At 45.6% G+C, this 18669-nt stretch overlaps 1 protein-coding gene across 6 annotated transcripts in view; it reads left to right on the top strand.

The window, feature by feature from the left end:
* TNPO1 (transportin 1) overlaps positions 1 to 18669 on the top strand; it is a 166724-nt gene that overhangs the window by 111585 nt on the left and 36470 nt on the right. For all 6 annotated transcript variants that reach the window (XM_073344303.1, XM_073344299.1, XM_073344302.1 and 3 more), the window contains 3 exons: positions 157 to 309; positions 11087 to 11312; positions 15028 to 15199. In XM_073344303.1, the coding sequence (XP_073200404.1) occupies positions 157 to 309; positions 11087 to 11312; positions 15028 to 15199 (551 nt within the window). The remainder of the gene's footprint in view (positions 1 to 156; positions 310 to 11086; positions 11313 to 15027; positions 15200 to 18669) is intronic.

The following is an 18669-nucleotide window of genomic DNA, read 5'->3' as shown; positions in this document are numbered from 1 at the left end:
CAATGGGGTATTTACGCACTACAGTGAAACAGAAACATTGCTACACTGCTCCCCCTATTGCCCTAAAATGTTAGTGTAAGGCTAAGGTAGTTTGAAATGAAGAGAGACAATGTAGTAATGGGTATTATAATAGATTTACAATATGTTAATTTTCAGGGAAGTGTTCTGCTGCTGCACTAGATGTCCTTGCCAATGTATTTCGTGATGAACTTCTGCCACACATTTTGCCCCTTTTAAAAGAACTGCTGTTTCATCCAGAATGGGTGGTTAAAGAATCAGGTATCCTGGTTCTAGGAGCAATTGCTGAAGGTAAGACAAATTTGCACTCATGTTATAGCAGAATTCTATTATGACTAACCAAGTAGTCTCCAACCTTTTTACACACAAGATCACTTTTTAAATTTAAGTGCAACCCAGGATCTCCCCTGCCCCTTCCCTGAAGCCCTGCCCTGCTCACTCCATCACCCCCCCCCCCCCCACCCTCACTCACTCTCACTGGGCTGTGGCAGGGGTTTGGGAGTGGGTGCGGACTCTGGGCTGGGGCAGAGGGGTTTGGAATGTGGGAGGGGCCTCTGGGCTGAGCCTGGGGCAGGGGGTTGGGGTGCAGGAGGGGGTGAGGAGTGCAAGCTGTGGAAGGGAGTTTGGGTACAAGAGGGGGCTCTGGGCTGGGGCAGAGTATTTGAGATGCATGAAGGGGTTTGGAGTGCTGGCTCTGGGAGGGGAGTCAGGACTGGGGGTTGGGGTGCGGGCTCCCACCGGGCAGTGCTTACTTCGAAGGGCTGCTCCCGGGTAGTGGGCTAGGGCAGGCTCCCTGCCTACCCAGGGCCTGTGGCGCCGCTGCAGTTCCCAGCTAATGGGAGTTGCGGAGCAGTGCTTGCATGCAGGAGTAGCATGTGGAGAACACCTCGCCTCTCATGGGGGTGTACTGGCCGCTTCCAGGAGCGGTGTGGGGCTGGGGAAGGCAGGGAGCCTGCCTTAGTGGGTCACTTATGTGTGGTAGTGTGTTTTGTTTTTTTTTTTTCCTCTCCCTGTTCTGTTTATTCCTTCTGAAGCACCTGGCATTGGCCACTGTTGGAAGACCGGATACTGGGCTAGATGGACCATTGGTCTGTCAAAATATAACTATTTTTTATGTTCTTAATTTTTGTTTTTAAAAAAAATCACCTATTTTGAATAATATGACTAAAAACGGTTAGGAAAACTGATATTTTAGCTGTTAGTACAAAGAGTATTTTAAAAAGTCTTTAATTTTGTCAGACATTCTGTAGAACAATCATAAAAGCATGTTTGTCCTAATATAGAGAGGTGAAAAAATTAAACTTTAACAATTTAGATTTTTTTTTAACAAAATAAGCTACTGTGAGACTCAGCTTCTCATTGTCTGAAAAGTTTGGGTTGGTTATGCCTTCAGGTTTAAAGAACATTTGTAATTTGCTTGGTATATTTTAGTCCTTACATGACATTTCTGTTTGGCTAGCAGTTTGCAAGGATTGGAATCTTTCTCTCTGATTTGATTACTGGTTCAGGGCTAGTGCCTGGGAAAGCTTATTAGTATGCCTAAGTGTTTATAGCCCAAAGATACTGGACTTCTAAAATACTAGTGTGTCTATGTTGGTAAAATATAAATTTCCAGCTGTGACTCTAGCCTCCTCTCATCATCTTCTCTCAAATATGTCTACCACGTTCCACATTGCTTGTTATGCCCTTCTAAAAGCTGTTTGCTATCTGCATCGTACTCAGATTCTACTAAAAACTCATCTACTCATTAAGGATACCTTTTAAAACAAACAGCTGTAGCTCACAAAAGCTTATGCTCAGATTAATTTGTTAGTCTCTAAGGTGCCACAGGTATTCCTTTTCTTTAAACAAAAAACAGTAATCACCTTCAAGGTATGTCTTACAGACTTATCACCTATTTCTCTTGTAACACCTTGCCTTCTCCTTCCCACTCATCCCTTTTTATCACTATCACTTCTTGTGTAATCAGTAAGGTTAAGATTTTTGTCAAGGTTATTTTTAGTAAAAGTCAGGGACAGGGTCGTGGGTAATAAACAAAAAATCATGGAAGCCTGTGACCTGTCAGACTTCTACTAAAAATAATGGGGGAGGCACCTGACTGGGGGATGCTACGGGAGGAGGGGGGTCTAGCATCTGCAGCCCTGGTGACTGGACCTTCCGGATACCCCCTGCCTTTCTGGTTCTCACAACCCCCCTCCCACCTTCCCCTTCCCCTGGCAGCTGGGGACTGAAGCGGAAAATAACTTGCTTGTGGCTGCAGTGCATGCAATAAAAGCAATACCATGTCCTCAGGAGGTGGGGATGTGAAACTGAGTAATGATTATAAAACTTCACTAATTACAACAAAATTATGGAAAATATTTAAAGTGACCTACACTTGAAAATCTAGTGTTTCTTGTTACTCTCTTGCTCCCCCACTCTGTTCAATTACAATTATATTTAATAGAGTACTTTAGCCAGCTCTGAGGGTTAGAGACTTTGTATAATTTCCAAGCTGGTTTTCCTGGTTTTTTTATGATATACACCCTATATTTCTAGCCCTAGTCTTTCATGAAATGTTGATGTTTAAACTGACACACAACCCGTTACTTCCTCCAATTTAGCAGTGCTTTCTTTTGGCATTGATTTAGGGCTTAATGTAGCTGTAGCCAGTCTCAAACCTTGGAACAATGTCATTTTGAGTCCATTATATAGCCAAGGAATTACACTCAAGTCTAGCACTTACAAATTTACCACCTTCACTGATATTAAAAGATAGTAAAAGTTAAGGATATGTTAGAAAACAAAAAGCAAGGAAGATCAAAGCTTAATTTGCTCTCAGTATATAGGCAGAATAAGGTGTTGAAATGTTTTCATCCTACCTTGGATGTTGAAACATTAATGTGTATGTTTTACTTTACAACTGACTTCTGGAAATTCAGAGTTTAAAAACTGTGTCAAGTATCAGAGGGGTAGCCGTGTTAGTCTGTATCCACAAAAATGAGGAGGAGTCTGGTGGCACCTTAAAGACATCTGAAGAATGCATCTGAAGAAGTGGGTTTTTTACCCATGAAAGCTTATGCCCAAATAAATCTTAATCTTTAAGGTTCCACCAGACTCCTCGTTTTCACAGTTAAAAACTGTGTGAAAAAATCAAAAAAATTTCATTTTGGCTAGACCACAAATTTATTTATTTTTTTTGGTTTTATCAGCAAAACAAAAAAAAACTAAACGGTTCTTGGAGTGCTTGCTCATGTTGATTCCATTCTAGATGTGTACATATGTGCAGACATTAGAGATTTTTTGCCTTAGCCGTATCCGTAGGGCCGGCTATGGTGCCCTCTTGAGTGCCGTGCTCATGCGTTGGTATATTGGGTGCCGCTGGCCCCACCCCCTCTCAGATCCTTCTTACCACCCATGGTAGTTGGTCAGAGAACCTTTCCCTTGCCTAGCAAGGGTTAGTGATTCTTCTACTTCAGTCTTCAAGCCTTCAGGCCTTGTAAATAGTTTTACAGTAGTTAAGGAGTGTAGTTAGAGTCCCAGTGGGGACTTTGCCCCAGTCTCCATGTTTTAAGCCCTGCTTTGACTGAAACAGGCCTATGCCTGTTAGTGACCCCAATAGCAGCTGCGTCAAGTGCTTGGGGGGAATCACACATGAAGGAGAAGTGTCGCATCTGTGAGAACTTTCGTCCCAGAACTCGGAAAGAGCGAGACATCCGTTTGAGGGGAGGCTGCTCTCAGTCTGGCATCTGAACCTTCCTGGTCAGACTCTGCCCCAGCGCTTCAGTGTGCAGCACACCCCTGGCGCCAGGCTACACCCGGCACTGCTGCTCGATGCCGGGGCCTAAGAAAAGGTCAAAGAAGAGCAGCTCCGTGGCATAGAGCAAGAAGGGCAACTGATCCGGTTCGGGCTGCCAGCCCACACTGGAGCCATATGGACGACCCCCCCTCACCCCTGATAGGGTCTCCTAACCCCCTGAAGGATCCAGCACCGACTCCAGGGAGTGGCAGGGGATCCGGACTGGTGGCAGGGCTGATGCCTTCCCAGGCTCTCCCGGTATCCAGAGAGCAAGGCCTCTACCAGCATCTTCCTGGCCCAGGTGCTAATTCAGGATACCTGCAGGACTGCTACCCGGTTGTCTGTCCACACGTTTACATCTGATTATGCACTTACCCAGCAATCCTGAGACGATGCTGGCTTTGGCAGAGCAGTGTTGCAAGCCAAACGACCATGAACTCTGAGCCTGCCTCCAGGGATACTGCTTATGAGCCACCTAGAATGGGATTGACATGAGCAAGCACTCAAAGAGTAGGGAAAAAAAAAAAGGTTGCGTGCCCACGTGCACAGTTGTTGGAGATTTTTGCCTTAGCAGTACCCGTAGGGTTGGTTGTAGCGCTCTCTTGAGTGCTGTGCTCCTGCGTTGGTATATTAGGCACTGCTGACCCTACACCCTCTCAGTTCCTCCTTACCACCTATGACAGTTGGTCAGAGTACCTTGTCTTGCATCGCTAGAGTGTTGGGGTTTTTACAGTCCATTGGTCTGTCTCCTTTGTTGTTAGTTGATACGTACTTAGTTAGACCTTTAAGTTAAATGTTATAGTTGTTGTTTAGGAGTAGTCCCAGCTGGGACTTCGCGTCAGACAAAGCATGCCCTGTTCCCCTGGCTTTGAGCCATGTTCATTGTGCAGCTGGCCAGTGCCCATTAGTGACCCCCACGAGAGTTATTTAAAGTGTTTGAGGGAGTCCCACAAAAAAGATAAGTGCAGGATCTGCAAAAACTTTCACCTTTAACTCAGAGGGAACGAGATACCTGCTTGAGGGCCCTCCTCCTGGAGGCTGTGCTTTGTCCTACCTCAGAGCACTCTTGTTCAGACTCCACGTCCAGCACCTCGGCATCAGCATGTTGTGCACTACCGGCACCAGAATTCTCTGAGCACCGTTCCCCCTCCCCGGTGCCTAAGAAGCAGTTGAAGTTGAGTGGCCCATCAGCATTGGAGAAAAAGGGGGCTTCAGGCAAAGGACCTGTGTCTGGTCGGAGCTGCTTGGGGGTACCACTGCGGTCGGACCTCCTAGTCCAGCCAGGATCCCACCTCTGACTCCTGGGAGTGGCTGGAGGTCTCAGCCCCTAGTACGGTCATCTGTGCCCAAAACGGGCCTGGTGGCCAAAGAGCAATCAGGCCAACGGGCACCGTAGACACCAAGCCAGGTGATGGAGCAGGCCAAGGCCCCGGTATCTACGGGCAAGCTGGTTATGGGATCGCCCCCTAAAGCAGCAAAGCGTCCCTGATCTCCGGACCGCAGGCCTTGGATCCTGGCACCTCAGCCTCTGTCCCCGATTAGAAGACAGGTTCCTGATGCTAAGGTCTCTGCCTGTGAGGCACAGGACACCTGAGTCGCTATTCTGATCTACGTACCCATGGTACTGTTGGGTCTCCTGCCAGAGTTCGCCATGGTGCAGATCACCATTGCTTAGGCGGTCTCCCAGATGTCGATTACCCCCAGTGCGGGATTGTTTCAGGTTGTGGCACTGGTCTCCAGCTCCCCAGTACTGCTCTTCGGGCAGGCACCAGTCTTTTTCCCTCTCCTTACTGGTCGCTGGCGAGGGTTAGTCGGCAGATTCAGGCATCTACAGCTCTGCCCTGGTCACCAGAAGGGCAATGGTCCAAGCCTGAAGGGGAGTTGAACCCCTCGTCTTTAAAAGGTGAATCGCCACCAGTACATGAGACCGGTGTGGCTCCTGCAGCAGCAGGGTGGAGGCAGTGGCAATGGCTTGCTCAGTGGCATTACTGGAACCTGTGGGGTGTACCTGTTATGTCGGTTTCAGAGTCCCACCGTTCCTCCCAGGGTGTATCTGACAAGCTGCCCCTGGCTCAGCTGGCACCCGAGTCACAGCACGGTGCCAAATCCAACTTGGGGGCAACACAGTGGCCCCGCCGCCCAAGGAGCCATCTGCAGACGAGTAAGGATAAGCAGACCGTCCCCCAACTGTGCAGTCATCTTTGTAGTCTCCGGACGAAGTGGTGGCGGGCCCCTCACAAACAAACAGCTCCTCCTCAGATGTCTTCAAAGAGCACAGGCCTTGCTGGTGGCTGCCAACCTGAATTTGGAGGTTGAGGAGCTAGCGGAGGAGACAGACTTCTTTAATATTACACCCTCCTCCACCCTGTCCCGTGTTGCAATGCCCATCCACCTAGGGGCCCTTAAAATTGCCAAGTCTGTGTGGCAGACCCCCTCTTCAGTTCCCACTATGTCCCCATAAAGGGGTCTTAGTACCTGTACACCCATCCTCTAGCAGGATCCCCGGTCATGTCTGCCATCAATGAAAGGGGCAGGCAAGTGGCGTGCCAAAAAATAAAGATGCAAAGAGGCTGGACTTATTTGTCAGAAAAATGTATTCGACAGCCAGCCTGTAATTTCAGGTGTCTTACCCATGAGTCCCTGCTAGGCAAGTACAACTTCAGCCTGTGGGACTCCATCAGCAAGGAGGGCCTCCCATAGGACTGAGCCCAGGACTTAGCCACCTTGGTGGATGAAAGCAAAGAAGTGGCGAGAGCTGCCCTCCAGATGGCGTGGGGCTCTACAGACTTGGCAGCCAGGATAGTCACCTCTGTGGGGGTCATGAGACACAGGTCCTGGTTACGGTACTCTCCGTTGTCCCAGGAGATGCAGACTACCCTTCTGTTTGAGGGAGCTAGGCTCTTTTCGGAGCTGACTGTTGCATGGCTCCACACCCTTAAATATTTCCGTACCACCCTCCATTCCTTGGGCCTTCACGCTCTTCAGCAGGCTAGAAAGCCTTTCTGTCTGCCTCCGTCGAGTCCTGGGGTGTCCCCTGGTCCAGCTCCTACAGAAAGAAGGACAGAGACAAAGGATTTTAACTGCATCACCCTTCATCTTCCCTTTCCTTTGCCCAGCCTGGTTCTTCCAGAGGCCAGGGAAGCCAGAAACAGGCATTTTGAGGATGCGCCTGTGGACCGTGCCCCAGTCACTTCACAGGATCCACCCCCCTTGCTCTTTCTCAACCGCCTGCGCCCCTTATAGTTGGTCTAGTCAACGCTGACCTCGGACCGTTGGATGCTCCTCATAATATCTTTGGGCTACACCCTGCAGTTCGAGGCTGGCCCTCCCTTCCTTCCAACCCCTCCCGTCCCTCTTCAGGGAACTTTCTCATGAGCAACTCCTCGTTCAGAAAGTCGAGAGCCTTTGGTCTCTTGTCAGCCCCGAGAGTGTTTACAGAGTGCATAGCACCATTGGCTGCTTACCTGAGGGGTGCAAATTTATCCGTACCTTGACCACTGGCTAATAAAGGGCCAGTCCCAGGATCAGGTACGGCGGCATCTTGATCTGGTTTGCGCCAACTGTCGCGAGCTGGGGCTGTTGATAAATAAGAAGATATCGATTTGAATGCCTGTACAACACTGAGTTAATTGGAGCAGTCTTTGCTTCTACTTCAGGCCAGAGCCTTCCTCCCTGAAGCTCTGTTCCAAGCCATGGCGTAACTGATGTCATGCATGCAAGCCCACTCTCTCACCACTGCACTCACATGCCTATGATAGTTGGGCCACATGGTGGCCTGCACTTATGTGGTCTGGCATGTGCGGCTCTGCTTCAGGCCCCCTATGGGCTTGGCTGGCATTGATCTATGTCCCCAGCAGACACAGCATGGACTCTGTGATCAGGGTCGTGGACCACGTACTGTCGTCACTCACATGGTGGCGGACTCCTGCATTGGTGTAGGAGGGGGTTCCCTTTCGTGGCCCCATCCCTGTCAGTGACCCTAGGACCTACAGTGAGGAGCCCAACTGGGCGAGCTCAGTACACAAGGTTGTTGGTCGAGTTACGATTGCTCCCTTCATATCAACATCAGGGAGCTCTGAGTGGTTCGCCTGGCCTGCGAAGCCTTCCTACCTCACATAAAAAGCAAGGTGGTCCAGGTTCTGACCGGCAGTACTGCGGCTATGTTCTATAGCAACAAGCAAGGCAGGACCAGGTTGTCTGCCCTTTGCCAGGAAGCCCTCAGGCTCTGGAACTTCTGTATACAACACGTCGTCCATCTCGTAGCCGCACCTTCCCGGCGCCAGGAATGTTTTGACACATCGCCTTATGAGGACCTTCTCGTCTCGCCACAAATGGTCCCTCCATCTGGAAGTGGCTAGCTTCATCTTCCGGAGGTGGGGAACTTCCTAGGTGGACCTGTTCGCGTCCAGCACATGTTCTGCTTGTTCTGGGGGATCGACAGAGGCTCCCTGTCAGATGCTTTTCTGCTCCCATGGTCAGGGGCTCTGTTATACGCCTTCTCTCTGGTGTCTCTGATTCACAGAGTCCTCATGAAAATCAAGCAGGACAGGGCAAAGGTGATCCTTGGCAGGAGTGCTCGGCCGCTGTCCAGCAGGTCCTGTTGAGCAGCAGAAAGCCCTCCACCAGAGTGACCTACTTGACCCAAAGGAAGCAGTTTGCTTATTGGACCTCGAATAAAGGTATTTGGCCTAAGCAGGTGTCGTTGAAGTTGATTCTGGCGTACCTCCGGCTCGAAGGCCTGTCCCTTTTGTTTATCAAGGTCCACTTGGCTGTTATTTCAGCCTTCTGTCTGTTGCTTGAGGGTAGGTCGACTTTTGCCCAGGACGTGACTTGTAGGTTCCTCAAGGGCCTCGAGTGCCTCTACCCGCACGTCAGGGACCCCGTTCCATCATGGGACCCGAATCTTGTGCTGTCATGGCTCAGTGGACCCCCCTTAGAGCCTCTGGCTTCCTGCTCTCTCCTTCGCCTGTCCTGAAAGGTCGCGTTACTAGTTGTGATAACATCTGCCCGCCAGGTGTCCAAGATTAGGGCGCTTACCTCAGAACTGCCCCATATGGTCTTCTACAAGGACAAGGTCCAGCTGCAGCCACACCTGGCTTTCCTGCCCAAGGTGGTCTCGCAGTTTCCTATGGGCTGGGACATTTACTTACCTATCTTTTTTTTTCTAAAGCTGCATAAGTCGGAGGAGGAGAGTAGATTGCACTCCCTAGATGTCAGGAGGGCACTAGGCTTCTGCATTGAAAGGACCAAGCCATCCCACAAGTCGACGCAATTATTCGTCATAGTGGCTGACAGGATGAAAGGCTATCCAGTGTCCACTCAAAGAATTTCTTCTTGGATCACTGCCTGTATTCACTGCGATAAGGCCAGGGTTCCACCTCTGGTGATCGTAACTGCCCATTCAACCAGGGTGTAAGTCTCTTCTGCAGCTTTCCTAGCCCAAGTGCCTCTCCAGAACATCTGTAGGGGGCTGCCTGGTTGTCCGTCAACATGTTCACATCCCATTTACACACTTACCCAGCAGGCCCCGGACGATGCTGGCTTCGGTAGAGCAGTACTGCAAGCCGCTAGACTGAACTTTGAGCCCACCTCTGAAGATACTGCTTTTGAGTCACTTAGAATGGAATCGACATGAGGAAGCACTTGAAGAAAAAACGAGTAACTTTTTTTTTTAACTGTTTCTCGAGATGTGTTGCTCATGTCCATTCTATTGCCCACCCTTCTATCCCTCTGTTGGACGAGCTGGCAAGAAGGAACTGAGAGAGTGTAGGGTTGGCAGTGCCTAATATACCAACGCATAAGCATGGCATTCAAGAGGGCGCTACAGCCGACCCTATGGATACTGATAAGCAACACATCTCGAAGAACAACACTTACAAAAGGTAGGCAACAGGTTTTTTTTCGAATCACATTCAACATTTAGCTTGGCCTGAAATTTAATATCTTGTTTAGTTTTTGGACAGTTGACCACTCTTTTTTTTATATTTAAACTCAAAGAAAATTTGAAAACTTTATTTACAAAACCACTGGGGGAGATGAGATACTGGTGCCCTAATACCCTATAGTGCTGTGGTTGGAGGATTTGCCTGGGATGTAGGAGATCCAGATTCAGGTCCCTATTCTGCCTGATTTGGAGCAGGGATTTGAACTTAGTAGAGGGGTGATACTAATTACTGGGACACAGGGTGATTGGGGTGGGACTCTCTCTTTCTCCTGTTGAAGCTGTTCTGTTTTTGTTTAAATAATTTAAATATTAATTGGGCCACAGGGAGTGAGAGTGACTCTATCGTCCAGTGGTTAGGGGACTCCCTCTCCACCTTTCATTTATTTATTCTAGATAAAACTATTCGAGGAATTCATGTCAAATTCACAAATAGGTTTTGGTCAACTCTGAACTGCAGTTTTGGTAAATAAACTATTTGTCCAAAAATTTTCATCAAGCTCTACTCAGTTGTATTGCTTAACGGCAACCTTTTTTAATGGATATGTCTTGTTTTGTCGAGTCTCCTGCATAAATGCCTACTGCTCATTCATCATCATTCCTGTATTGTCTGACTGATCTTGTCTGTCTCTCCCTACCTCTGTTCACCTACTCTTTCTCCCCTCTTTTTCCCAGAGCTCCCAAGAGAGGAAAAGCAGGTCCTAACTGTGTAGTGCACCTGTGGACTAAGAAATATGGTACTAGTTGGTTGGGCTGAAAGCAGTTAGGCAGCTTTGCTCCCTGCGGCGGCTACTCAGAAATTGAAAGGGTAGGGACATTTTGGTAGGAGTGATCTTGATCTCTGTTTTGGATACTTCCAATGGAGAGCAGCGAGGGAGTAGGACAGCCTAACTCTCCTTAACACAGAAAACTGGCAGTATTAATGATCCACCATTAAGGAGTAGACCCTTAGGGAACTGTAGCCCATATCCTTATAACTGAGGCGCTAATCGTCTGTGTCTTATCAAACAAAAGTAAATTAACACAAACTTGCAAACTAATTTTATTAAGCAGATGTGCTTGTTAAACTACCGTTCGCACACCAAGGCTTTTGAGTATCATGGGAGCAGTGGATGATATTGATGATTTTGGATGAAAATGGATTGACAAATTGCAAAAAGTAATAAATTGTTGTCGTACAGATAGTAAGACGTTCCAGGCCTGATGAGCTTGATTGCATATTGGCAAGATTTAGTCTCCTTTTTTTGGCACCTTTCAGAATGTCTCAGTGAAGAGAGAAATATTAAGCCAGAGTTATTTTAAGCCTTTCTAACAGCAGTATTTTACATTACATATTTTTGTGTTTGTAGGTTGCATGCAGGGTATGATTCCATATCTTCCTGAACTAATCCCTCACCTTATTCAGTGCCTCTCTGATAAAAAGGCTCTTGTGCGCTCCATTACATGCTGGACTCTTAGCCGCTATGCACACTGGGTAGTTAGTCAACCCCCAGATACGTACTTGAAGCCATTAATGACAGAGTTGCTAAAACGTATCCTCGATAGCAACAAGAGAGTACAAGAAGCTGCCTGCAGGTAAGTCAAGAAAGTTATTGTCTATTGTACTTGGTTTGCATAAAATAAGTACTTCAGTAACTTTTTTAAAAAATAAATTAAAAGGCCTAAATACCTTTTTTTAAAATATTTTTCTCTGTATAGTGAACTTTACCCCAAATGTGGTAGGGTTCATAAGTCCCTCTTGGTGATTTTAGTTGATTTTGAGCTGTCCAGTTTGATCTTTAAATGTGTTGATTACTGCACTAAAGAACTTCATTACAATAAGGGAAATTTTGTCTGTATGCAGTACCTGATTTTCATTATTAAGTGGTAATTTTGATTTGCCTTAAAAGGGAAGGCTAACTTTGTTACTGATTTGCATTCTGTGGCAATGAAAATGAAAGACAAATAATGCTATAACAGAATTATGTAAATAGATTAGGTCTGACTCAGGATTTCTGAAATTGTGGGTCACAACTCTTGCAGGGGCCATGAAAGGAGGTCTTGAGAGGCTGTGCAATAATATAACTTTATTTTTAAAAACTCAGCAAACTTAAAATTACTCCTTAAAATGGACAACTCTGCGTAAGCTTTTGTAACCAGGAACCCTACTAACTTTTTCAGTGTAGGCTATTGCTGGATATGATTGTGTGCAGCAGGCTGTGAGAGCCTCTGCTACTAAAACAGTATTAAATCTATAATCTTCCGGTGCTTGGACTTACTATTTTAATTGTATTTGTATTCCCCTGATACCTAAAGGCCCTAGCCAGGATCCAGAGCTCCATTGTGCTAGGTTCTAAACAAAATTGAATAGACACATCCTTATGCAAAAGAGCTTACTCTTACAAAATAGATAGATGATAACAGACACAACATACTACAGCAAAACATTTACAAGTACAAAACTTGTTAAACATTTTTCCTTTTTATTTCATGAAACCTACCCACCTGTTTAGCCAATCTGATCTGCTGCTCACATAAAATCCTTTCTCCCTGCCCTCCTACAGGGATAACTTTCCATCCTTTATCGAATGAGCAGGAACTTGCTGATATCAGAATGTCCACTTCACAAGTTATTATGCACGCACGTGTAATCCAAACTGGCAATGACAAAATGTACAGTTAATTAGAGCTCTGGTGGCTGTAATCACGGAGAACCATGGGCAGTGGTAAAGGGATAATTGGGAAAGTTGGATTATTTCATGAAATAATGCGTGGCAAACTGTCATAGTGATGGCTTGCAAGAAAAAATATAAAGAAGCATGGTTTTACATCCATTGAGCCAATACCATGGGTTGTAGTATATTTTGAAGTGTTGGATGCTAAGGGTATGAGCCCTTCAGAGTTTTTGCAGCATTTAGAAATCAAACATCCTTTGAAAAATAATCCCGAGAATGAGTTTGTGAAAAATGTGAAGCCTTGGGACATCAACCAGGCTTGGTCATTCAGAGTGGTAGTGTCAATAGTGTCTTTCAGGCATCTTATTTGCTATCTTCACAAATTGCACAAAAGTGTAAGATGCAGCATTGCAGAAAATGTTGTTCCCTGTGCAGCAGACAGGATTTCAAGGCCTGGAGCAGTTACCACACTGAAAAGTGCCAATGTTATATAATACTGCCTATTTTCAGATCTGTGTAATTTCTACATAAACCCAAACATAAAACTTGTCTCTTTGCCAGTAAGAAACTTCTTGGGTATCCCCAGCCCAAGGGACTGTTGTACCTGTACAATTCTAACCTGCTGGCTTTTTAATGCTTATTAGGAGGAATACCTGTGGGTACCAAGTAACATAATCACTGCCCATCTACAGTGTGCTACAATTCCATTGTGATGTAGGAAAATGGCCATTCTATAACTGAGTGTGGTAGAAAAGGGGCATGGTCACTTTTTCTAAAGGGATTAACTTTTTAGCATCCAGGACAGACTGTAGTATATTAATTGGTACTTTTTTGACACAATCCAGGCCAATAAAATCTTTCTGCTATCCAATCATACGTGTAAATATACCTGTGGAATGGCATGTTCCATCTCGATTCCCTTGGAGCCTAACTGCATATAGTGTGTCATAAATATAAAGGGAAGGGTAACCACCTTTCTGTATACAGTGCTATAAAATCCCTCCTGGCCAGAGGCAATATCCTGTTACCTGTAAAGGGTTAAGAAGCTCAAGTAACCTGGCTGGCACCTGACCCAAAGGACCAATAAGGGAACAAGATACTTTCATCTGGGGGGGGGGGGGGAGGGGGAGGCTTTTATTTGTGCTCTTTGTTTACGAGTTTGTTCTTTCTTGGGACTGAGAGAGGCCAGACAGAAATCCATCTTCTCCAACCCATTCTAATCCAAGTCTCCAATATTGCAATCAGTATAGGTAAACCAAGCAAGGCGGATTAGTTTATCTTTTGTTTTGTTTTATGTGAATTTTTCCCTGTGTTAAGAGGGAGGTTTATTCCTGTTTTCTGTAACTTTAAGGTTTTGCCCAGAGGGGGATCCTCTGTGTTTTGAATCTGAATACCCTGTAAAGTATTTTCCATCCTGCTTTTACAGAGGTGATTCCTTTACCTTTTCTTTAATTAAAATTCTTTTCAAGAACCTGACTGATTTTTTCATTGTTCTGAAGATCCAAGGGTTTGGGTCTGTGTTGACCTGTACCAATTGGTGAGGATTATTATCAAGCCTTCCCCAGGAAAGCGGGTGTAGGGCTTGGGGGGGATATTTTGGGGAAAGATGTCTCCAAGTGGTCTCTTTCCCTATTCTTTGTTTAAAATGCTTGGTGGTAACAACATACTGTTCAAGGCCAAGGCAAAGTTTGTACCTTGGAGAAGTTTTTAACCTAAGCTGGTAAGAATAAGGGTCTTTCATGTGGGTCCCCACATCTGTACCCTAGAGTTCAGAGTGGGGAAGGAACCCTGACAGTGTGTGTCTGTGTAAAACTGCTCTTTTTCCCCATACTGGGAAAAAATCTGTTCCCTCTACTGGCTCATCATTTGATTTTTTTGCCGCTTCTGCTCTCTACGTCTGTTTTTTATATCCATTTTGTTTTAGATCATGAGCTTTTGAGGGCAGGGACTGCCTCTTCATTAGGTTTAGACATTGTCAGACACAGTGGAGCTGGCCTGCGATAGTACAAATAAATAGGTGCTGTGATAGTACAAATAAATACCCGATTATATAACTGAACTGATGAACAGCTTTTGTCACAGAGTTCCTGCTGCTTCAGTTAACCCATTGTAGCTAAACTTATAATAGTACTTCTGGTTTTCCCCATATGCATGATAGGCTTTAAGAGAATGTCTGTCTGAATTTTATATTCACCAGAAATGTTAGAATTTGGTCCTTTTTAAACTTTTAGTTGCAAGATTTGGTTGCCTGGATATCAGTGCCATTGTAGAAACACATTTTGGATTAATTTTAAAGGGGCAAACTGTTTATCTAAGGATATATCTTCACTGTGAGTGGGGGTAGCTCAAGGAGACATACTCACTCTAGCTATCATTGAGCTAGTGTGCTAAAAATAAAGTGTAGCAGAGCAGGGGCTAGCTGCCCCAAGTGTGTGCCCATCACAGATGCTAGGCACATGGGTTGGTTAGCCCTTCCAGATGCTTTCACTGCTGTGGCTACATTCTATTTTTGCACACCTAGCCCTCATTGAGCTAGCAAGAGTAGATCTTCTTGAACTGGAAATCACATCTAAATGGAAATGTCACCTTCTTAATTATACTGATTTAACAATCTGACTTGTTGTTTTGCTCCTTAGTGCCTTTGCTACTCTAGAAGAGGAGGCTTGTACAGAACTTGTTCCTTACCTTGCATATATACTTGACACTCTGGTCTTCGCGTTTAGTAAATACCAGCATAAGAATCTTCTCATCCTTTATGATGCCATAGGAACTTTAGCAGATTCTGTAGGACATCATCTAAACAAACCAGTAAGTATCATTTGTATTATGTATAAATCATTGTCATAGTGAAACAGTAACATCATGACTGTCCTACTGCAGTAGTGTATAAGATTTTAAATGAAAACTTTATTAAAATCTATATAATAAAAAAAACACTGACCTTTCTTTTACACTGCCGCAAGGATGCACTTGGATTACTAAGTGTACTAATATTTTCTGTTTTAAATATAGGGGGAATCATACCTATAGAATCTTTTAAAAAAGAACACGTTTAAATGCAGTCAGTGTATAGGGCAGCGGTTTCCAAACTGGGATTCGCAGAACGTTACGGGGGTTCACCAGAAAAATTTCACTAATGGTGGTGAGAGGACCCCGGGCATTGGAGGCAGCAGGTGGGACATGGTTACAGGGCAGGCAGCGCGAGCCCCAGCGAGAGCGGGACAGGGCAGTTGGGGCTGGCAGGCCGAACCCTGCCCTCATCAGCGGGGGAACCGGCCACCTGAACCCCGGTGGTCTGCATGGGGCTGGCAGCCCGAGCCCCAGGAAGAGCGGGCCTGGGCAGTTGGGGCTGGCAGCCCGAGCCCCAGCGGTCAGTGGGACCTGCAGCCCAAGCTCAGTTGACTGGGGCGGTTGGTGGGATCCAGCAGCAGGAGCCCCACGGAGTGCGGAAGAGATTTAAACTTAAACCCCTGGAAATAGTCATTTTTAGGACAGGGTTCACGAGGATTTCACAATTTAGTGAAAGGGGTTTGCAGGTGGTTAAATTTTGGGAACCACTGGTATAGGGTTAGTGAAATGTTAACGTTTGTGATATTGAATTTCTTTAAATCTAACTCCCGTTGTAGTAGGTGGGGACCTTAATGAGAACCTTAAAATATTAAACCATACTCAGCATTGTGCTTAGCCTGCATTTTTGAAAATGTCATTCAATACCATGTTGAAACCTAAGGCTGCTTGACCTACAGACGCTCATGTATTGGGACTGTAGAACCCTGCTTAACAAGTTCTGCTGCAGAATATTTTTCCTAAGCTAAAATTTTTGTAATGAGCGCTTAAGACAAGTCTTTCTCTCAGCTCCTTTCAAAAACCATTAGCTATGTACAGGCTGTGAAAGTAAATGTTTCAAAAGGCAGAAGATTCTTAAACTTTCTGTCATCAGCCAATTATCTGTTTAGTCATATTTTCTGTGTGGGGGAGAACTGGATGACTGGACATGGAGGTTTCTCATTGTATTCCTCTTCCCAGCCCCCCGCCCGACCCCTTCAATGTTGGTAGCGTTTTTCACCTGGCTTCAGTGTTAAGGGTGTATAGCAGGGGTTCTCAGACTTTTGTACTGGTGACCCCTTTCACATACCAAGCCTCTGAGTGCAACCCCACCCCCTTATGGAAAGTGTTAAAGGTTGCTGCTGCTGTTCCTATAGCTGTAGTATAGAGAAAGATTAGGTGCTTCTGTTTACACTTTCTCACATAACATGGATGTTCCCTTGTCCTTGTATCTGGCTAGCCCTCATCAAATTAGTGGTAAACTTGTGCGCTGAACAGTATGAGTTTATAGAAATGTCTGTTTAGTCCTGTTCTTGAACTCTTCTGTGGAACTGGATATCTTTGTGGCAATATGTTCCATAGGTTGGTTGTACATTTTGTGTGTGTGAGTGAGAGAGAGAGAGGGTGGGGAGTATAACAGTAAAAATATTTTTATTGCCTTTTTAGTTTCCTTGCCATTATGGGGATCTACACCTTCTTTTGAGTCATCTGATACTGGCCACTGTTAGCAACAGGATACTGGAGTGGATGGACCCCTTAGAGGCTTCAGCTCATGATGAATGCTGCCCATCACTTGTCTGTCCTGTATTATAGGACAAGACTGTTATTATCTCAGTACAGTCTGAATATTGGTACAGCTAATCTTGGAGCTCCCCATTATTTCAGCAACTATGAGCACTTCAAACTTATTCCAGTTGAGACTTCTTTGCCTCTGTCTTACAACAGATATAGTCACATGTTCATCTCAGATTCCTGCAACTTGCCATTGGTCCTCAGTATGCTGTGGCCCTTTAGTGTAGTGTCAGCCCTGAAAGGTTCTCTCTGGCTCCAGAAACTTGATTCTTTCTTACAGTATCTTTTTTGACTGGGCTGTATTATCAATCAGAAAAGCAATTTCATTCTAGCTCAGTGAATGATTTATCTGGGAGCGCTCTGGGGGACTGTCTCGATGGTAGTTCCTATTTCCCGAGAGAGAGAGACTGATCTAGCAAGGTATCAGAAGCGGATCCCAAGAGCCAGATGTGCTCCAGCTTCTTGGAATCTTGATCTTGTTAGAATACTTAAGTTAGGACCTGTGGGATGACTGAAAACGAAGGGGAAAGCAAAGACAAATGAAGGTATGCTGATCCTACCTAGTGTCTCCCAACTGGCTTCATACATTGTAGAAATGCTAATTCAGAGTGCCATCAACCAGACTCTTTATTCCCCTGCATCACCTTCCATACCTGTTGTCTCAGGTGGAAGTAATCATGCTGTTGCAGATGCTGTATCTTATATCCTAGTTTGTGAGAAGTGGCTCTTGAAACAGCTGGGCTGACTCTCCTGGTGATGGATGCTGCTGAGGTCAAGAGAGCTGTGTGCCACCTGGGTTGTTTACTTCATCTTTGATCACTGTTTGGGCTGGTGGTTGGCCAATGTATGCTCTTTCTCAGGTCTTCGAGTTTCTTAAACCAGTGTTAGGTAAGGATGTCTCAACTTTCTGAGAAGATAAGATTCAGCAGTAGGAGCTATAAAGACAGGGATAGTCAATAGGCGGACTGTGGGCCAAATCCGGACTGTCAGATGCTTTAAATGGACCCGGAAATCTTTTTATTATTATTGTTTGTTTTTCTGTGGAGTCTAGACCTTGACCAAGAAATTTGGATCTTGACAAAAATTGACTACATCTGTATTAGGGAATACCTCTTGCCTCTTAGTGTGAAGGGAAGTAGAACAGAATTCAATGAAACTTAAATATGCTGTCCTTAGGAACTAAATGCAAAGCTTATTAGGCCGTCCACTTCCCCCCTCAAGTCCTTAGTATCTGCATCCTTGTGAATGGCAATATAATTGTCCTTTCTGGTGAGTAATACCTCTCTGCTGAGAGTGGGTGAGCCAATGGTCCTCCCTTGTTGCTGCCCCTTCTTGTCTTTCCCCATACCGTCTTCTGGTTCCCAGCATCGTCTCCAAAATTAGTGTCCTGATTTGCTGTGGAGCAAAGAATTTCCCTTCCTATTGTCCTCTGCCAGCCTTATTTAAGGGATATGATTTGGCATTCCTTAGGTGGAGTCCTGAACTTCTCTTGTGTCGTAGAGTGTAGGATCTGACACCCTGTTTGTCCTATAATATGGGCCCAGGAAAGGATGGAAAACAGACAGCTGTATCATTAATAGGAGGATTCAGAGAGAATATGCCTCAGCGAAGAACTGTGAAGTAGCCTCTTGATATATCTTGGCACAGATGAGCTTCCCTCA

The sequence above is a fragment of the Lepidochelys kempii genome, chromosome 5 (assembly GCF_965140265.1).
Source record: "Lepidochelys kempii isolate rLepKem1 chromosome 5, rLepKem1.hap2, whole genome shotgun sequence".
Lineage (NCBI taxonomy): Eukaryota > Metazoa > Chordata > Testudines > Cheloniidae > Lepidochelys > Lepidochelys kempii.
This window is presented reverse-complemented; position numbering and strand designations above follow the sequence as displayed.